This window comes from Gallinula chloropus (genome assembly GCF_964237585.1).
Source record: "Gallinula chloropus genome assembly, chromosome: 7".
Taxonomy (NCBI): Eukaryota; Metazoa; Chordata; class Aves; order Gruiformes; family Rallidae; genus Gallinula; species Gallinula chloropus.
This window is the reverse complement of record NC_140092.1, coordinates 1,276,509-1,296,355: the sequence shown is the minus strand read 5'-3', so window position 1 is coordinate 1,296,355 and position 19,847 is coordinate 1,276,509. Positions and strand designations below refer to the sequence as shown.

General features: G+C 47.0%; 1 protein-coding gene across 1 annotated transcript in view; it reads left to right on the top strand.

Annotated features, from left to right (window-relative positions):
• Nucleotides 1-6,018: 6,018 nt before the first annotated feature.
• The window catches only part of CPZ (carboxypeptidase Z), a gene marked incomplete at both ends in the record, with an annotated part of 31,498 nt that continues 17,669 nt past the window's right edge, over nt 6,019-19,847 (top strand). Inside the window, 4 exons of the mRNA XM_084266637.1 lie at nt 6,019-6,106; nt 17,491-17,514; nt 18,314-18,688; nt 19,491-19,703. Of these exons, the coding sequence (XP_084122763.1) occupies nt 6,019-6,106; nt 17,491-17,514; nt 18,314-18,688; nt 19,491-19,703 (700 nt within the window). The remainder of the gene's footprint in view (nt 6,107-17,490; nt 17,515-18,313; nt 18,689-19,490; nt 19,704-19,847) is intronic.

Here is a 19,847-nt window from a genome sequence, read left to right as displayed (position 1 = left end):
ATTTTAACTACACATCACTTTCTCCTGTCAACAAAAGAAACTTTGAGGGGCTTTATTTCCAACTAAATAAATTAGTTAGCCCAAGCACGCACAGAGATCACATGAAGGGTGTGCTGAAAGGCAGGCATGCATTCTGCTGAATCTTTCTAGGATGGTAAGGCCTTCTCCTTTAATTGCATTCCTCTGCATTATGACAGGATCAGTTCAGTGGATCACCTGGAAGTGGTACAAGGAACTAATTTTGTGGGTCACTGACTCAGTTAATCTGTAACACGACAGAAGATGAAACCAGAATTTAATTATCACTGACAGCATCTCAGTATCCTAGGATGGTTTAGGTTGGAAGGGACCTCAAAGATAATCCAGTCCCAAGCCCCTGCCATGGCAGGGACACCCTCCACTAGCCCAGGTTGCCCAAAGCCCCATCCAGCCTGGCCTTGGACACTGCCAGAGACCCAGGGGCAGCCAGAGCTGCTCTGGGCAGCCTGTGCCAGGGCCTCACTGCCCTCACAGGGAAGGTTTTCTTCCTAATATTTCATCTAGATCTACAATCTTTCAGTTTAAACTCATCACTGCCCTATCACTACTTGCCCATGTAAACAGTCCCTCTTCAGCTTTACTGTAGCCCCTTTAGGTACTGCAAGGCTGCAATAGACCTCCCCAGAGCATTATCTTCTCCATGCTGAAGACCAACTCTCTCAGCCTGTCCTCATAGAAGAGGTGCTCCAGCCCTCTGATCATCTTTGTGGACCTCCTTTGGACTCACTCCAACAGCTCTGTGTCTGTCTTGTACTGGGTTCCCCAGAGCTGGGTGCAGTAAACCTGGTGGGATCTCACCAGACTGAAGTTAAGGGGGAGAATCACCTCCCTTGACCTGCTGGTCATGCCTTGTTTGATGCAGCCTAGGATACAGTTGATGTTTCTGCTGTATTTGGAAAAACTGGGGGAGAGAAATTGTCAAAACATGCCAAGATTTCAGAAGTTTAAGAGAATTAAAGTCCAGTTTTAAAGTCATAAGAAGAAACCTAATATGGGTAGACCAAATCTTTCTGTGGAGGTCTATTGGAATATTGCACCTCCCCCAACTCCAGGGTGCTGGTACAAATATGGACTTGGTCAATAATGATCAAAAATAACTACTAGAGGCTACAGGGAATTTGAGAAGTACTTGAGACATGTAGAAAGTTACAGTCCATGATTCATTCTAGGTTAAACTCTTAGTGTACAGTGTAGGAAAACAGCAAAACTCATGTTTGTGGGGTTTTTTCCTCCACTGTCAGTGTCTCCATCAAACTTTTGTTTCTCAACTTTTATGTTTCTAAAGCTGGTTTAATCTTGTGGGTCATAAGGGGAACAATTTGAAAGTGAGATAAAAGGCAAGGCTGAAAAAAAATCTGTTGAGAAAGTTAAAAGCTCCCCAAGCAGAATGGAGCTGGTCCCAGAAGACACAGAAACATCCTAAGATATCTGCTCCTCCTCACAAATGCAGAGCTCAGAACAGTCTCTGTATCTTCACAGTAAAACAGCCTTCTTTCTTACCCACATACATGTTGATTTGAATTAGAAATTGTTGTGGTTTAACCCCACAGACAGATAAAACAACCACACAGCAGTTTACTCGTTCTCCTCCACCCAGTGGGACAGGAGAGAGAATAAAGAAAGAAAAGGAAAACTTGTGGGTTGAGATAACAACAGTTTAACAGGACAGAAAAGAAACTGAGCCAATGACCCACAAAAGTAGTTCCTTGTACCACTTCCAGGTGAACTGATCCTGTCATAATGCAGAGGAGTGCAATTAAAGCAGGAGAAGGCCTTACCATCCTAGAAAGATTCAGCAATATACATGCCTGCCTTTCAGCACACCCTTCATGTGATCTCTGTGCGTGCTTGGGCTCTGTGTCTGTCTTATACTGGGTTCCCCAGAGCTGGGTGCTGTAAACCTGGTGGGATCTCACCGGAGTGAGAAGTCAGGGCGCAGTCAGGGCATAGGGGGATGAGGTCTGGGAAGGATGGGTAGAACCATTGGTAGTGTGTTTTGCTGGGTGTTTTAAAGCAAGCTGCTGCTGCTTTGCAGGAAGCTGCTGACTCCCTGCCTGTCCTGACAGCAGCTCCTGTTTGCCCTGTTCCGCAGAAAGCGAAAGAGGGGAAAGCAAGCAGGATGGGGATAGGCTTCTGTTGTGCAAATGGAAATATCTCCTGGCTTATTTTAAATGACTGTAAAGTTCTAAAACTAGGCCTGCTGACTCTGTGCTGGAACAGATGTGATGTGTTGCCATACACCGTCCTGGCAGCTCCACTAGCACCTGGCACAAGAGAGAGTAACAAGGCATCATGCAGCAGCACTGTGATCTGCTCTCCGTTTGTTTATGCCCTTCAGAAAACAGTTACCTAGACAGCACCACTGCTGTTTATTGTTCAACATCCTATGGCAGAGTCAAAGTGAAAGGACCAGGTAACGGCAGCCAGCCTGAGTTTGATACATCCCTCTAGTAAATTTCTCTGGCAGTAGTAAGAATCATGAGAATGCAAACAAGTTAAATGGGCTGTACCTAATCCTTCTCTGAGTACCTGCCAAAGACACAAACCAGTCTCGGTATTCAGCCCTGTCTGAGGATTTCTGGATTGCTGCTGTACTGTGGGCTGTAGGCTAGCAGGAAGGTCTGGTCAGGAAAGAGGTAGTCAGCAATAAGAGCTAGTAAAATTATTTAACTTAATCTTATTGTAGTCACTGCAAGTGATTAAACCCAGATGCTGCTGCTACATCTGCTCATCACTCTGGGATTTGCTTTTTCATTTTTAGGATTCTTTTAGAATTGGAGTGAATGTATCATATTTAAGCCTAAGCCATGGCTTGATGTCAGCTCCCTGGAAAGCCTACAAGGTTTACTAAAACCCCTGAAATCAGGAGGCAGAGATGGGAAAGTCCCTGTACTCCAAACCATCCATTCCCTGGATGCTTTTTAATGCTTTTGGGGCTTGGGCACCAGTAGAATACCTGCTTGTTGTCCCGTTTGATACAGTCAGTGTTAACACATAATGAACATACAAGAAGGATGAGTGATGTATGCAGAAGATTAATAATGGGCTGAAAAATAGTCAAACAAGCTAGAAATGCTGGATGGTTAGAAATACTGAATGGGTGGGAGGAGCAGTAGCTGAACTGCTGTCTGCCTCAGAAAGATTCAGGTCTACAGGGGAACCCAGAGGAGGCACCATCCACAGGGGAATGCACAAAGCTTCTCAGAAAGGCACACTATAAAGCAATGCATAGACAAGCTACAAATAACATTAGATGGATGCAATAATTGTGAGAATAATAAATTCTATAATGTCTATTACAATCATTTGACTCAGGGAACTAATGACTGGGCATTCCCAAAGGACACTAAATCACTATTCCCAGTGTGGTGAGACTTTGTCTCATTAGTATTGGAGATACAGTGTGGAGCACAGTATGAATGTAGAGTATCACAGTAGGGTCCTGGTAAAGTGCACTTAAGTTTGCTGGTATTTTAAAACACGTGATCCTAAAGCATGTGGCATCTGAACTGGGACTGGTGGCCTGAAGTGCAGTAGAAGGGAGGAGACACTGATGAGGATGTAGTGCCTAGGCTGAAGGATGGGAGGCTGAATGAGAAACTACAGGCAGAAACAAAGCACAGAATCACAGAATTACAAGGTTGGATAAGACCTTTAAGATCATTGAGTCGAACAATTCCTGTCCTAAGCTAAACCAGATCCCCAAGTATCTGATCTACCCTTTTTTTTAAACACATCCAGGGATGGGGACTCAACCCCCTCCCTAGGCAGCCTGTTCCAGGCACTGTCAACTCCTTCAGTGAATTTTTTTTGCTAACATCTTGTCTGTCCCTGCCCTGGCACAGCTTCAGGCCATTTTCCCTTGTCCTATCTCCTGTCACCTGGCTGAAGAGACCATCGCCCACCTCTCTACAACCTCCCTTCAGGTAGCTGTAGGTGGTGATAAGGTCTCCCCTCAGCCTCCTCTTCTCCAGGATGAACACCACCACCAATAAATTAAAAACAAGCAAAAAAAAAAGAAGAAAAGGGGAAAGCTGTCTGGCTTACAGCTTCTGAGTTCTGCATCAGAGCTCACCCCAAAAAGCACTGGGGTGTGTGGGGGAGAGGTCACTCCATATTCTGAAGGGCTACAGAAAATTACCAGTCACCAGTACTTCCAAGGACTGCAGGCCAGCTTCTGCAGACATTCTCTGCTGCCTTTTTTTGCTGAAAGGATTTTAGCTTCATCATTAGATAGATCTGGGCAGCCTAAAGTTCTCCCTCATCCTCTTTAACACAAAAAGGTGTGTCCCAGGCACAGAGCAAGGCTTGGGCTCGGGTGCACCCTCAGCTGTACCTGAGCACATCAGGTGCAAATGTGGCAGGCCAGTATTTGGAGAAGCTGACCTCAGGCTGCCAGGGAGCTGGGCAGGAGGTGGAGTGCTGCTGCCCTTGCAGACCATGGCTTCAGAGCTGTGTTTATATTCTCTTTCTTTTGTCAGTATTTATTTACTGTGAGAGAGCAGACATGTTGCTGTGTGATCAGGGCAGGAAAAAAAAAGCAGCTAAATGATATTCTACTCCTTAGAAGTTTGTTCTTTGAACCCTGGTGAACTTTGGTCCCAGGACAGACTCAGCAATTTCCAGATCTGGTAGGAAAAAAAACTGGATGCAAGAAAAGCCACCCTCCCTTGCAGAGCCCAGCAACAAAGGACATACTTTACTGAGGAGCTTCCCAACCCATCTAGCAGTGTAACTTCTTCCAAATATAATGGGACAGCTATTGTTTTTCAAGACACATACAGCTTTCTCCTGCCCTGTCAGCCTCTTTTGTGTGTTTCCCTACAGGAGGGTTTATTTGATTACATTATCATATAGCACCAGAACTCCCTGCCGATCTCTCTGATAGAGACCAGCAGGAGCCCGTGTGCTTTGACTGCAAGGACAGATTTCTCCTCCCTCGTGTGTAAGCAGGTATCTGTCCTCAAAGGAACATGTGCTGCCTGGAAATCTGGAGGCTTTGCTCTAGGTTTTCAAAGAAAAAATCCTTTTCCTACGATGGAAAAAAATAAAGATACTTTTTTTTGTGTGTAGGTAACAAACAAGGTGTTCACATCTGAAGGCAGCTTCTCCACCATATCTGAGGAATAAAAACATACAATGCAGCTTTATCTGTTTTTATAAAACTGCAAAGATCTCAACAAATCCTAAAAAATCTATTTAAGATAAAATGAATCTACCACCCAGGTAAAGCCTGTATTGTTGCTTTGGTATCTTCCACACATTTTTGTGAAATTATTTTTTTTTAAGGACAGAAAAGACTGATATCCCCCCAAGTTTGCTTCTGTAAGCTGGATCTGGAGTGAAACACCCAGGCAGAGTGTCCTGGTGGCTGCGTGGTGGGTTCCCACTCCCGCTGTGCAGGAGGGGATGCAGCTCCGAGCCCCTGCACTCTCATGTTGTTTTAAACGAGCTATGAAATACTGTCCTGTGGGAAGAAAGTTGCTTTTCATTGTGGCTGCTTTTCCTTGTCTCTTTTTTCCCCCCCTGCTCTCCCCAGGCAGTCGCTGTGGACTCCAGTGAGACTCGCTTTAAGGAAGCTCCCACATCCTTTGGGAAAACTCCTGCCTGAAGACCAGAGGCGTGGGACACTTGGCTGAGGAGCAGGCAGGCACATCCCTGCTGGGACCCCCCTTCTCTCAGAGTGTTTATGAGACTGCACACCAAGCCGCAACAGGGAAGCGATTGGAAGGCGGAGGGGAGGGGGGAGCTCATTCCTCCTCCCTCTCTGTCTCAGAGCCCTTTGCTTTCCAAGCTCCAATGCTAGCTGAAATCTGACGCCTGGACTGCATATACTGTGAGACGTGGGCATGCCCTCGCAGTGCACTGATTTCCTCTGCAGCTTGGAGAGCCAGAGCCGCGCTGAGGCTCCGAGCAAGGAGCTGCTCCCTCAGGCAGAGAGTGCCACATCACAGTGCTGCCTGTGCAAGGGGCTCCAGCATGGTCCTGAGGCTCCTGCTCCTCCTCGGCGGGCTGCTTAGGGCCACCGAGCCAGCACCCCGCTGTGAAACCGGCCAGGAGACCCTAGGTAAGGCTAACCACCCCAAAAGTCCCCCTTCTTCTCTCCTTTCTTCTCCGGGAGATGAGCAGAGAAAAGGGCTCCAGCCTCAAGGTGAGGGACACAGGGGCCATCACTCTCCCCTGTAGACCAGAGCATCAGCTCTTTGAAAATCTGCGGACTGCCAGTGATGAAACTGGGGCTGTGGATGGGAAGGCAGGAGGTGGTGTGGCTCTGCGACAAGCAAGCAAGTTCGTGATGTAAGGGAACGTAACGTTTCCCCATCACTGTCTTTTTAAGGCCATGTGTAGATGTGTGTGTGTCTGTCAATTTACAGAGTTCCCAGTCAGCCAGATCCCCCTCGCTGTGGCTGGGAAAGCAGAGGATTTGCCCCATTCCTGGCCCTGTCTTCAAGGAACGTGTTAGATTGCAGGAAGATGAACTTTTGACCTTCTGTGTGCTTTTCTGCTAAGAAAAAAAAAATCTTCTCCTTACATTTAGCCTTAGGTCACTTATTTTGAGTCCAAAGTATGAGAAGATTTATTATGATCTGACAGCTGTAGGGTGTGTTTTAGCTTGCTATAAGCAATATGGAATTTGTATAAGTTGATTGGCTGGAAAAGCAGATTTATTCATCAGAATAAAGGTTAGGTAGGAATATGCTGCTAAATGGACTGAAAGCTTTTGTTTCAGTAAACAACTGATTTAAAAAAATAATATCTTTTGAAAATACATGGTGTTTTTAATGAAGTGGGCTTAATTCAGATTTTCATTTACGCAGGGACAGGGGAGAAGTGAATTCTTTCATATTCCAGGAAAACTTTTCACAGGGTTCAAACCCAAAATGACTCAGAAAAAAAGTTTATTTTGTGGGAATGCAGGAAGGGATAAATTAACCTGAGAGTGACCTTAGTGTTACACAAGGAAATTCAGCTATATTTCAGTGTTTAAATATAAGCTGCAGACTGTCACTGGCACTGAACTGCTGCACAGTGCAGTCCATGTGCCGTGTGCTGCATATAATTTGAGAGTGCTGTTCCCACGAACATCAAAGTGAGGTCTACCACAGCCTGAAGGGATTTTATTTTTGGATAAAGCTGCACAAAGAGAAGTGTTGTGGACTATTTACAGCCAATTACAGGAAGAGTCTGTGTGGTTTGCAGCATGCCCTTTCTCTGTGAGGTACGATTCTGCTCCAGTTCCAGCTGATCAAAGTTTTGCCATGGGGTATTAAGCTTGGCAACCACAAATGTAGGGATCATTGAGGGGTAACTCTGCTGTGTCAGAGCGTTTTGTGTGTGTTGGCAACTGTTTTTTCTTTAGAGGAGGCCCTGAGGAAAGGCAGGCAGTGGAAATACACCTTGCATGTGGTGGGACTAGTCTGCTGAGTGTGGTCCTGGAAGGATGGCTAGTGGTGGGGAAAGGGAACTGCCAATGTCAATACTTGGTACGCAGTGTGAGCAAGGGTTGTGCTTCACACTGGAGGCGTGTTGGACCAGGGAATAAAGTAGCAGCTTGGACATTGACAGACCCTGCCAGATTTCTCTGGGGACATAAGGTCATGTCAGGCCACATGAAAGGAAAGGAGACTGCAGTGCTGAGCATGTTCACAAGGACACCTTGCAGGGGTCTCCTCTCGACATCCAGGGCAGTAGGTTTTGTTTTCAGCTGTAGCAGTGAGAGCAGCTTTAGAATCCCTCATGCAGATCTCTGTGGATCTCTGGCAAGACTGGTGGTGCCCCACAGGAGGACACCAGCCCCGAGCTGCTTCAGCAGGAGGGAAGAGCAGCAGGAACCCCTGTCACTGGCTCTGTGAGGCTGAGGCTGGTTTCTGCAGGCTGCCTGGCCATCCCAAGTAGCGTTTGCTCTGCTGTGACTCATTTTTCTCTTTAAATAAGAAACCCAAATGAAACATGGCTAATGATACTAAGATCCTTACAAACTGCTTTGTGCTTTTCTGGTTAGTAAAATAAGGAGCTGATTACTATCAACCAGCCCCATGGTGTGACACAGGCATCTCACACACACGCTGTGGGGAGCTTCAGAAGCAGCAGCTGGGAACCACAGCCCTGAGAGAGGCCCTGGTCCCTTCTGTGTCCTGTATCCTTGGGCCCCAGCAAGCCTCTGCTTCCCCCAGCGATAAGATGCTACATTTCCCCATGGTAAGGCAGCACTTCCAGGCAATAATGAGTTTAACTGACCTCTCAGCCTCTACTTTCCCTAAGAATTGTACTGCTCAGTATGTTTACCCTGAACAGCAGCCAGAATTTGTAGGAGGGAACTAGTATCACAGGTTCCTGCTGTATCTGCGAGTTGTGCAAGTCTCTGCTGCTGACATGCTCCTGTGGTAATTAAATGCAGCCCTTTACCATCACTGACAACACAAATAAGAACAAATAGAAGCAGGCTGAGGTCACATGAGACAGTAACAGCAGGTGACTTTCCTCGCCGTTGGGGCCAGCGCCACCAGTGAGATGCTACCGGGGGGTCAGGATAAGGCTGCAAAACAAGAGCGATAAAAACCTTCCCTGATCGCTCATGTTCAGAGCGCTTTACCGGGGCGTCTGGGGTAGCGCTCGAGTCCGTGTGCGAGTCCCCAGGGCTTACAGGGGGAGCGGGGAGACCCCAATTTCCTGGGTCGGGTCCCCGCTGCTGGGCGCCGCAGCGCAGCCGGCGGCGCCGCCGTCTGTGGTGCCGCCGTCTGTGGTGCCACCGTGTGGGCTCCGGGTGCGAGGGGGGCCCTGAGCCGCTCCCCGCTCGCTGTCCCGGCACTGGGAAGCCTGTCTGGGCTGGGGAAATCAGCTGGAGCTGTTTGATCTGAAGCTGCGGGGGGTGAGTTCACGGGGGATGGGAGGGAGAGGGGAGTGATGATGAAGAGAGCTGGGGAGGGAAAATTCAGCACCGTGGGGTCGGGACACAGGGCTCACGGCAGCTTTTGGGGCACTGGCTCCATGGCATCAAGGTAATTTTCTTCTGGAAAGTCAGACGGATTGATAAAATGCCTTTACTTATAGATGCTTTGCCTTTCCCCTCTCCCTCCCTGGCATTCCCATCTCCACAGTGTGCCATGACTTACTGCTAAGAGACAAAAGGAAAAGCCTTTGCTTTCCGTGAGCTTCACGGTGGTCCCAGCTTCATCAGACCATTAGCTCGCTCGCTGTGCACTTCTCTAATGCTTGTTTGCTGGAGAAACCCACGTCTGAGGCACAGCCCCTGTGGCTGTCCCTGCTGCCATGCATGTGGCTGCGCTGGGTGACCCGGCAGCGGGCTGGGGTCTGCTCCTCTGCCCCAGAGCCAGTGGTGCTGCCTGGGTCCCTTGCCCTGCTGCTGCTATCGTGGGCAGGGACAGCCTGCGAGCGTGGCCACAGCACTGTGCCACCACGTGTGGGAAAGCCTGAGCTGTGCTGTGTCTGAGGTGGATGTGTCCAAGGCTTGTCAAGACAAAAACATTCCGAACCAGCGCCTACATCATGCTCACAAGATGAGAAACTCCAGCTCTCGTGAACCTGGTTTTCATCACCAAGTCATGTGAGTTGCCCTGGGTTCCCACCACTGACTCCAGTATTTCTACAGAATTACTATTTCAGCAACACTGATCTTCAGCTACATTGAACATGGGAAATGAGATCAGGAAAAGCCACTTATGTGGGGAAAGTAAGTTTATATTGAAAATGTAATACCCAGGTGTATCCTTTTACTCCTGAAATTTTTTATCCATGATTTTAATCTGAAGGCAAAGTTTTCTTTAGAATACTTGTTCAGATATTTTTAAAGCTTGGATGTGTAAATACGTAAGAGTGAAAACTTGAACACATCCCACGCTGCCCTTAAGCATGGCTAGGCTTTTAGCAAGATGCAGTAACACTAATGATTGATCCCCTTTAATATTACTAGACGCAGAGAAGCTGAGTATGAAGGCACCACGCAGAAGTCACCTATCCTGTGAACGTGGTGTTTGAGGCTGGTGGGTCACATCCTGATCTATTTGCTGGGTGTTTATGACCCAGGGCTTTTGTGACTGCTGACTCTTTTGGACAGTCACTCTCCCAGTTGGGAGCAGCTGTCACAAGTCAGTGAAGATTAAGGATTTAGGGTTGCTCTGCCCACCACAGAAATAAATCTGAAATCTTAATCCCTTTGTTTCTCCTGTTGTAAATTCATTGATTTAATTGGCACTATTTCAGTTTTATAGGGTTATAACAGGACATCCCTATCTAGGAGACAATATGTGATTAAGACATGGATTTAAAATTCCAGTGTTATTAGGATTTTTAGTCAAGGCTGTTGATTTAACTGTCAGTCTTTTGTTACATAAAAATACCACATTTGGCTAAAACTCCACTTACAGAAGGACCAGATGTGTTGTGAATTACAGTAGTTGTGGCACATCTAATCAAAAGACAGAGCTATGCTAGAGGGCCACATAGTTTAAAGAAGATGGCATGATGTTTTGGCAGATGTATGGGAACAGTTACAGCACCAAAGATAAAAACCTTAATTTTTCAGACATGATCCTCTGTTCAGTGGCATTTAAGAGTTGGGCCAGCTCAAAGGTAGACATCTGACTGTGGTAAGCTGTTGACCAAAGAGCTGAGTACTGCATCCTTAGGCAGTGGGAACTGAGTTATAGAGTCTGTGGTAACAAAGTGAATCTATGGAGGCATCACAGCTCCAGATTACTAGACTAATAAGTGGTTTCAGCCTTCTCCAGTCACCCTGGCAAAAACTTTATCCTTCAGGTGATTAGTTGCAGAGATCTATTCCACCTTCTCACCCCATCTGTTGCTTTAATGCCAGAGCTCCCCAGATGTGAGATGATTTCTCCTTAGTCTGTTGGCCAGACACTGAGAGATGGTCTCTAGATTTGGTCTCCAAATTGTCCAATTGCTGTTCAACAGCAGCCCAGCCACATGTGCAGCCCAGAAAGTCTTCAGTCAATTTGGCAACTCCTGGGCCATTCTGCTGTCGTCGTTGCTATTTCCTTGTGTTTTCTTTTCTCAGTTGGTAGCTTTCCCCTTCACCACTGGAAAAACATCTCAAATGACATCAAAAAAGGGCACTCAGAGGGGTTTTTGTTGTTTGGGATTATGCTTCTGTTCAGGATTTTCAGCTGGGAGGACTCCCTGGAGCAGTGTTTGCTAGCCAGAGACACAGCAGGGGTGGCACTGGGAATCATGTCACCAGAGGCACTGAGACAGGCAGCATAGACAGGCAGGCAGACAATAATACTCTTCCTCGGTCCTTTTAGGCTCCTACAACTGCTGCCCTGTTTGAGTTGCATCTGGACAGTTAGAAACAAGGGAGAACCACTGGTCAGCACTGAGGCTGGCTTTGAGCCGCTGCCAAGTGGCAGCCCTTGGTGCGCACTGGCACAGCTTTTGACTGGTGGTCTGCAGGTTGCATGAACTCACATCACCCATGGGACAGCTTCAGCATCTTCTTGCAGGGCCCAGACCAGTCTTGGGAGAGAAACAGTCCTGGAAAAGCTGACTGTAGTGTCCTCACTGTGGGAACACCTTCAGCAGTCCCATAAAAACGGGTGTTTAACCAAGTGCCAGGCAGCAGGTGGGTTAGAAAGAAGGGTGATTGATAAGGAACACTGGCTTGCATCCCCCTGCTGTGATCTTGCTCTGCAAAGTGAAGGTAGATTAGGCTTTAATCTCTTTCAGGTGCTTTCAGGCTTCTTCATGTGAGGGAGCAGGGCTAAACCAGGGCTTGTCTTGCTGCCTGCATGGGCTTCTGCGTGCTGCTGCTCCCTGTATGCAAACACATCCTCTCCTGGGGCAGATACAGCAACTGCTGGAGTGGAAGATTAGCAGTAGGAATTCAGCCCTCTAGTCACAAAAGCGTTGATGTATCCCCTAGAAGGAGTCAGCTACATGGGCCATTTTCTGCAATCACTCCTCTCTCCTCCAGTTTCCCTGGCATTTCTCCTCTGTGGCTGGGGTCCTTCTCCACTCCTGCATGTGCCTCAGCTTTCTCTCCTGGGCTTTCTGCTCTACCATTTTCCTCTTAGCCAAGATACTCAATGGTCTCCTTCCTCTGCCACTAGTCCCCTTACTTCTCCACTCCTCCTGCACCCTCCTCCTGGTGATCCTGATGGATCCATTAAGTTATTCACTGTAATTACTCTTGTCCTCGTGCTGTAGCTGGGAGCTGGTTCTAGAGGCAGGCTGTGCCTTTGCCGTTTGCAGGTGCTGTTGCAGGGTGGCCCGTGCCACTCACAGTGAGTTTTGTCTCTTTAGTGTTATTGGGCAGATGTTCATTGCAAAGGCTGACTCCATGGACCATGTAGAACCACAAGGAGACTGATACTAATATGATCAGAAACTGAAATGCTTTGGGTTTTACTATAAACAGACTAAGATGAATACATGTGTTTTACAGTTTAAAACTGTATTGTAAGAAACCCCAAAAGCTGGTAGGGGGTGTGCTGGTCTGTACAAGATAAATTACCTAATCTTGTTCGATCTGTCAGTCATAACAATACAATTGTGTAAGCCTCACTGAATGATTTAGATATTTTAAAGTTAAGATTGGCCTTTGGACTTACTCCATCTCCTCAAGTCCCCAAGTCTCCTGTTGGCTTTGCTTTCAAAAGGGCAACTGGCCAAGCCATGGCACTGGAAGTAACGGTTGAGCTCTATTGTCTGGGTTAGGGTTAATCACAGCAGCTTGCTGCTTTCAGTGCTGAATCATCAAGGGGAAAAAATGTAAGCTTGGCAGTAAAATATGTATGTGCTGCATTGTAGATTTTCAAGCTTGCCGTTGCAAATTAAAACCAGAAGGGTATGTTATAGAGAGGCCTCAGAAAGCTTGAAATGGCTTTTCTCCTCTTCAATAAGTTATTTTATCCATAATCTTAAATAGAAGCTGTGCTACTGAAAGGACTTTTGTAGCTCTAGTGGAATAGCTGGAGTACAAAAATAAGCATAAAACATTGAAAAGGCTGTTCTGGGTCAGAAAGAAAAAGGTTTCTCTGTATCAACCTGTCTGTGGATGGGACTAGGAGGCAGCACTGTCTTCCTCTTAGCCCAGGGAAGCCTCCGCTTGAAAAATAGGAGATGTTTAGGCTCTTTTAAGCACAGAAGCAGTGACTGAAGCTTGCCAAGTTAATCTGGAGACCTGAGAAGCTCTGTATATCATCACCTGACATCCCTTTTATGACAAAGATAAAGGGAGTGGCTGAACCCTTCTCACTGGTATTGCCAAAGCCTCAACAAAACCAGCCCTAACGAGTGGGAACACAGATTTGCTGGTGATTTCTGTGTGCAGAGAGCCTGACCCCCTGGTGCTGGGCTCCAGGAGCAGAGCCTGCAGCTCAGGAGCTGGCCTCGGAGGCCTTCCAGTCGCCCGCTCTCTGGGCAGGCAGGCTCTGGCCCAGCTACGTGCATCCACACTTATTTGTGTAAGTACACACACTGGAGAATTATCTTTGGCCCTTGCAGAGCCACACCCTCCAAAACATATGCAAGCATTGGCATCAGGAAACATAGGAGAAGTCCAAACATCACATCAGCGCACACACACATAGAAGACTTGCTATAAAGCAAGGTCTGGTGTTTGTTAGACAGACCTTTTCTCTCTTGATTTTATGTATATTAACTCCTGATAACCTGAAAACTCTGGCTGCATCACTCCTGGGTGTTTACATGACAGAGCTGTAGCTGATGTATGGCTCACGTGGCAGCTTGCAAGGATGGTGAGGTGGGGAGAGGTGCTACAGTTTGGGCAGAGGTGGCCTCTGCCAAGGCAGGAGAAGCTGCTGAGGCGTCTCTGGCAGAGAGAGACAGGGATAAAGCAGTATAGTGTGATGCAAAAATATGAGGCTTAGGGTTAGGAGCCAGGAGGAAGGAGTCAGTTTTGCTGCTAAACAGTGAGTCTTGGTAGCTCTGTTTGTGAAGGACATCCAAGGCTGAAAGCAGTGGACAAGATTTATCCTGTGTTAAAGTATCAGCCCTGCTTGTTGCATGCTGAAATGAACAGCTTCAGTTGCTGTGCAAAAGTTTTATATGGATTTGGGTTCCTCATCTGAAAAAGAAATCTCTCCTGTTCAGTCAGTGTCATCATTAATGAGCAATAGCCACATCGCTTAGTGGATTGCCTCTCCCTGGGAGTATGGGAAAAATAACGACGTGTGGAAGACAGGTCACAGGCAGTGTGAAACCAGAGCTGTCTTTGCCTCCCCTGTGCTAGCATCTACCTCTCCTCAGAAAACGAACCAGTCCTTTTGTGAACCCAGCTGCAGCACAGGGCTTCACCAGATTCCTCACGTCTCGTCCACCAGCTCTCCTGACCCCCGTCCTTCTGCCAGCTGGGCAGAAAGAGGCATCTGTGAAATGCAGCAAGACTGCTGCTGCTCCGAGAGCCAGAGCAGGGGCAGCAGCAGCACCATGCCTGGCTTCTGCCTGCTGCCTTTTCCCTTCGGTTTCCTCTGCTTGTTCCAGCGTGTTGCCAGAATACCTTTCTGCTCCAGCTGAGCAAGCAGAATGCCGAGACACCACTGGGAACAGGGCTGTGCCACGTGTCAGACTGGCTGACTGATGGCTGTAGCACTCCTGCACAGCAACAGCGGTCTGGGGGGTTGCCTGTGCCTCAGTTTTGTCGTTTGATGGGTGCATGTCAGAGAGCCAAACGACAGTGACATCTGTAGCTTGGACAGAGAGCCAGCGGGAGGGAAATGCCTCTTCCCTCTGGGGACACGTGAGCAGTTCTAGGGAGACCAGTCACACTCCCCAGACGAAGCCATGAAGACCTGCTCTCAGCTCACACAACCCCCAGTCTAAAATAATAACTCCAAGACAGTCGTTTTCTGCTGGGGAGTGGGAAAAAAGTAAAGCTTGAAATATTTCTCAGCCACCCTTCAAGATAACGAAGGGGCTCACTGCTGGTGACGCCGGTGAGAACCAGAGATAGTGTCACGCAGCTTGTTGGGACGTGGCTGAACTCACGCCAGTTCCAGCTACATTCAGTGTATTGGGCAGGCTCCAGACCTGTGTCCAAGGCATCACAAGTTGTTGTGGGTGTGATGGAGTTGGGGTATAAGATTATCCAGATTCAGGGAGGTAGTGGCATCCAATTTTATCAGCAGGATTAAGTGCTGGAGCTTTTATTAACAAGAGATCAGTCCTTTCTCTTTCCCAGCTAGCATTGTACCAAATGCTGTTCCTTGATTATCCCCAGATGTAAAAATGCATGCAGTGTCTGGCTGAGACAATGCTGCTTTGGAAATGCCTTGACCTTAATAACTAACTCACTGAGGGGCTTGTGCCTACCTAAGGGAAGCACTTAACAGAAGGCACCGTTGATGAACCAGGTATTGTTGATTGCTATTTGCATAATGTACCAGGCCAGGAAAGGCATGAGGAAGGTTAGAATTTTCCCAGCCCGCTGTTTATCAGAACTTACTGCTGTCAGAGGTGGACTGTTGCTGCTAGTCCTGATCCCTCCATTATTTTATGAGGTAATGTGGATCAATGACAGTTCATAATGCAGACCCAGACTCCTTTCCAATTAAATGTCTCCCTCCAAGACGGAATTCCAGGGTTAATTTTGATCTCACTATAATGCTTTTATTTTGGCTAAAGAATGATAGATTCATTAGCAACACAGATGCAGATGATTACATTTAAACAAATATTCTGGGAGTGGAAGTATAAACTTTACTTAGTAGGAAGAAAAGAAAACGTGATGAACTTGGTCTTACAGAGACAAATGCTCATTTCACTGGGCAAGAAGCAGGATCCCTGTCTTCCGTGGAGAGGACGAAATGGCAGCATAGCTAGAACCCCAGTACATCACAAAAAGAGCAGACCAGTTGGTGTTTAAAAAGCTTTGGTAGCAATACTTTTGTTTTGCTGCCAGTATCAGAGAAGGATAATACAGAATCATGGGCTGCAGGAGTAAAAGTGGCCTCTCCTGGGTCATCCAACCATGTTTCTTCCAAATCAAGAGAGCTTCTTTTATTTGGCCCAGTAAATAGAAAGCCAAGGGACTGTGATTGCTCCCTGCAGAAACACGATGAAGGCATGCACCAGGGAGCAGAGAGAGCTATTTATGCTAAAGGACAATGCTGGCACAACAACACATGGGTATAAACTGTCCACAAATACTTTCAGGCAGGAAATTAAAAGACAATTTCTAGCCATTAGGGGAGAGAGCTTTTGGAAAAGCTTTCCTGTGAGAGTAGTTGGGAAAGGAAATAATTAGTTTTAAGATGTTATTAAAAGGATTATAAAATGCAGTTGACAGAGATAGGATGAAGTAGGGTGGGAAGAAATATGTCCCTTCGTATCCACCAAAGGCTTAATTGCTTTACAAGAAAGGTCCACACAGCATTATGTGGGACCAATGGATTTGGTAGGGGGAGATCATTAAAGCATCTTGGTGAAATTTCCCAGGAACCTAACCTACAGCTTATCCTTGCCTAGAAATATTATCACATTGTCAGACCTGGGAAGCCCAACGGTTTTTTCCAGCACAGGCCTGATTTCTTACACAACCACAGGTCAGACGTTCAGATCCATTGGCAAGTCCTCACTTTTGACTCACTGCTCAGTGTGGTTGTCTGGCCATGTCCTGCCCCTGATCCTTGCAGTCTGTCCTGCCTTCTTGTTCCATTACCAGCTCTTGGGCGAGAGTCTCTCTTTTGTGTGTGTGGATGGAGGTATATAGGGCTCCATATGCCAGCAACTAGTGTGAGACCACGGGTCAGAAAGTATTTGCAGCAGCTGGAGAGAGCAATATGTGTGCCTTGTGTGCATCAGTGTGTGCAGTCACTAGCAAACACCAAGCCAGACTAGCAGTGGACAGGACAAAAGATCTGGGAGATGGGTATTTGAGTGGCTGTGGTCCTGAGCTGGATACTGGACAGACTGAAGGATCTTGGTGTTGGCCACTGAAGGAACCAGGAGGTCCAAGACACCTACTGGGGAGACCACAGTGCCTGGGACTTGGCTACCAGTGAGACCTAGGTCTGGGTGGGCTACCAGAGAGACCAGCATGTGTGTCAGTGCATGAGGCACTGGAAGATCAGTGGATCCAGGGTCCAGCCACTGGATAAACTGAGCCTAGCTCCTGGGGAATCCAGTGTTAAGATGAGCTGCTGGAGGGGAGGGATCCATCTGCATTTCTTTTCCAACAATGTTTTTTTGTTCTGGTAAGCCAGAAAGGGGAACAAGATGATGCTTTTGGTGCTGGTTGAGTTTGCCTGTACTGTGTTTGCTCTTTGTGTACATATGTAATACATGTCTGTTGGGAAAACGTGCTTGTCCCTGGTATGGCTGGACTACAAGACACAGAGCTGCAGCAAGCAGCTTTTGTGGGGCTACCAAGTTAGACAATTCCTAACATGGTGGATGTCCCAGAGATCCCTGCTCCATAATGCTTTCTTTCTTCTCCCTTTATATTTGCAGGTCAGTGCCAAACTGTCCAGAAAGGTATGATGTGACTCTGCTTGCTGTCCTTGGAGAATCTCGAAACTTTAAGTATTTCTTCATTATTTCCTGACAAGTTTTCTCATGTTGATGCTATAGTAGGTCTGGTTGCTAGAGAAATTCTCTCTTTCACAGCAGGTAGGATTTTGCTGCTGTGACAAGGGAGAGAGTGATGTCACACGTGCTCTGTACTCAGGAATCTGAGTTTTTCCCATGTTAGACACCAGCAAATTCACACCTCAAACAGAGGGGGTTTCTCTCTTATGAATTCTCTGGTGTTTAATAAGCTCAAACTGTATTCTTAATTTAAATCAGATAAAATTTAATTGAGTTTGAGACAGCCTTCTCTTTAGAAACCAGGCTTTATTAATTTTGGTGGTTTCCAAGCTATTTGTTAAATTAACTCCCATGTGGGCATAGTACTCCAGTGTTTTCTGCCCAGGGATTTGTCCTTTCATTGCTCTTCAGGTATTGAATTAACCAAATAACTCTTACTCTAGGAACAGTGCTTATCAGTGAGATAACCCCCGATGCCCCATCAAATTGTCAGATACCATTTGAATTCTGAATTACATCTACTTGCATCAAACAGTCAGTCTCCAGACCAAGCATTCTTTCCACGACGTGTACGTGGCTTTAGACATCAAACTCATTTGAGAGTGCTGCAGGCTGCCTCCAGCCTGTCTGTGAACAACAACCAAAAAATAAGTTCCTTGAGCATGTGGTTTGTTCTGCTGTCTTTGAACTATTCAGATTGCCTGTCAACCAAGTCGTTTTTCATGTTTTCCTCTCCTTTCCCTAGCAAAATGCGTGAACATTGCCCTGAGTTCTTGCACCGATGTTGCCTACACTCAAACGATGTACCCCAATTTTCTGGACCAGAAGTCTCGAGAGGTGATTGAGTACAGCTCTGAGTACATCCTCATCAGTGTGCTGCACAACTTGCTCCAGGGGGAATGCAATCCAGACCTGCGGCTCCTGGGCTGCTCGGTGCTGGCACCGCAGTGCGAAAAGGACAAAGTTATAAAGCCCTGCAGGCATGTCTGTGAAAACCTGAAAAAGAATTGCCTCCCTGCCTTTGATGCCATAGACATGGCCTGGCCCTACTTCTTAGACTGTGACCGCTTCTTCGCTGGGGAAGAGGAGGGATGCTTCGACCCGCTGGCGAAGCTGCGCGGTAAGGAAGGAGGGAAGGGCTGCTGCTGGCACATCTTACTCCTCTAGATGGGAAGGGTCTCGCCTCACTCAGCTTGACAAGTCTGTGGTACAAAACCTCTCCGCTTGTCTTCTCAGCTTGTCATCTTTATAGACACCTGTAAGGTGTGATTAATTCTGTTCCATCTATTTTAAACACTTCATTAAACTGTGCTCAAGAAGCATCTGCTTCCCTCCCTCGTATACAAAGAGCGTCAAGGCAGGCAGCTCAGAGCTAGATGTTTGGACTGCTAGTGTGCATTTAGATGAGCCCTGCCCTGCGTGAGAGCTGTCTATACGTTTGCAATATTTCACTTGAAACCTGAAACTTGACTGCACTCATAAATTCACCACTACTTGACAAGCTTAACAGCTCATTAAAATAATCTCATTAATGACTGTCATGGATTTTTGCGTGCATGAAGAACACCCAGATAGCTGAAGCAGCTGAGTCTCTTACAATAATGATTCTGATCCACCAGATTCGAAGGGGAAAATCTGTACATTTTGTGACTGGAACATGTGACAGCATGCCAAAGGCCTAATCAGAACTGGAGGTTGCACAAAATATTTGTCAGTGTGCATATGCATTAGTGTGTTTTTGCAAACCAAACATGCCACAATAAGCAGTCTAGGATGCACTACATGGATTTAAGGTTGTGGCTGTGGCTGCATTTTCCATAACCGTGCTACTGAAAGAGGTATTTTGCAGAGAAGTGCAGGTGTTCACACAGTCCTCTGAGCACCAGGGTTTTAAATGTTGTGCTGCTGTTTTTCCTTTGCAGGAGAAGTGGATGTCGAGGAAGATGTCCCTTCAGGCTTGCCAGCAACTTTTATTCAGTTCAAGCACCACTCCTACTCCCAAATGGTGAGCACGTTGAAGAAGACTGCTTCCAAGTGCTCCCATATCGCAACAACTTACAGCATAGGCCGCAGTTTTGATGGGAAGGATCTTTTTGTGATTGAGTTCTCAACCAAGCCTGGACACCACGAATTGCGTGAGTTCTCTCAGTGTCGATCCTGTTGCTTGAGGGGAGTCTGGACTGAGTGAAAACCTGTCAGCGGGCGATCACTCAAACTGGAAAAAGCACTGATGTGAGAACATGGCTCCTACTCTCTGTTCCTGAATTGCAGCAATAGCT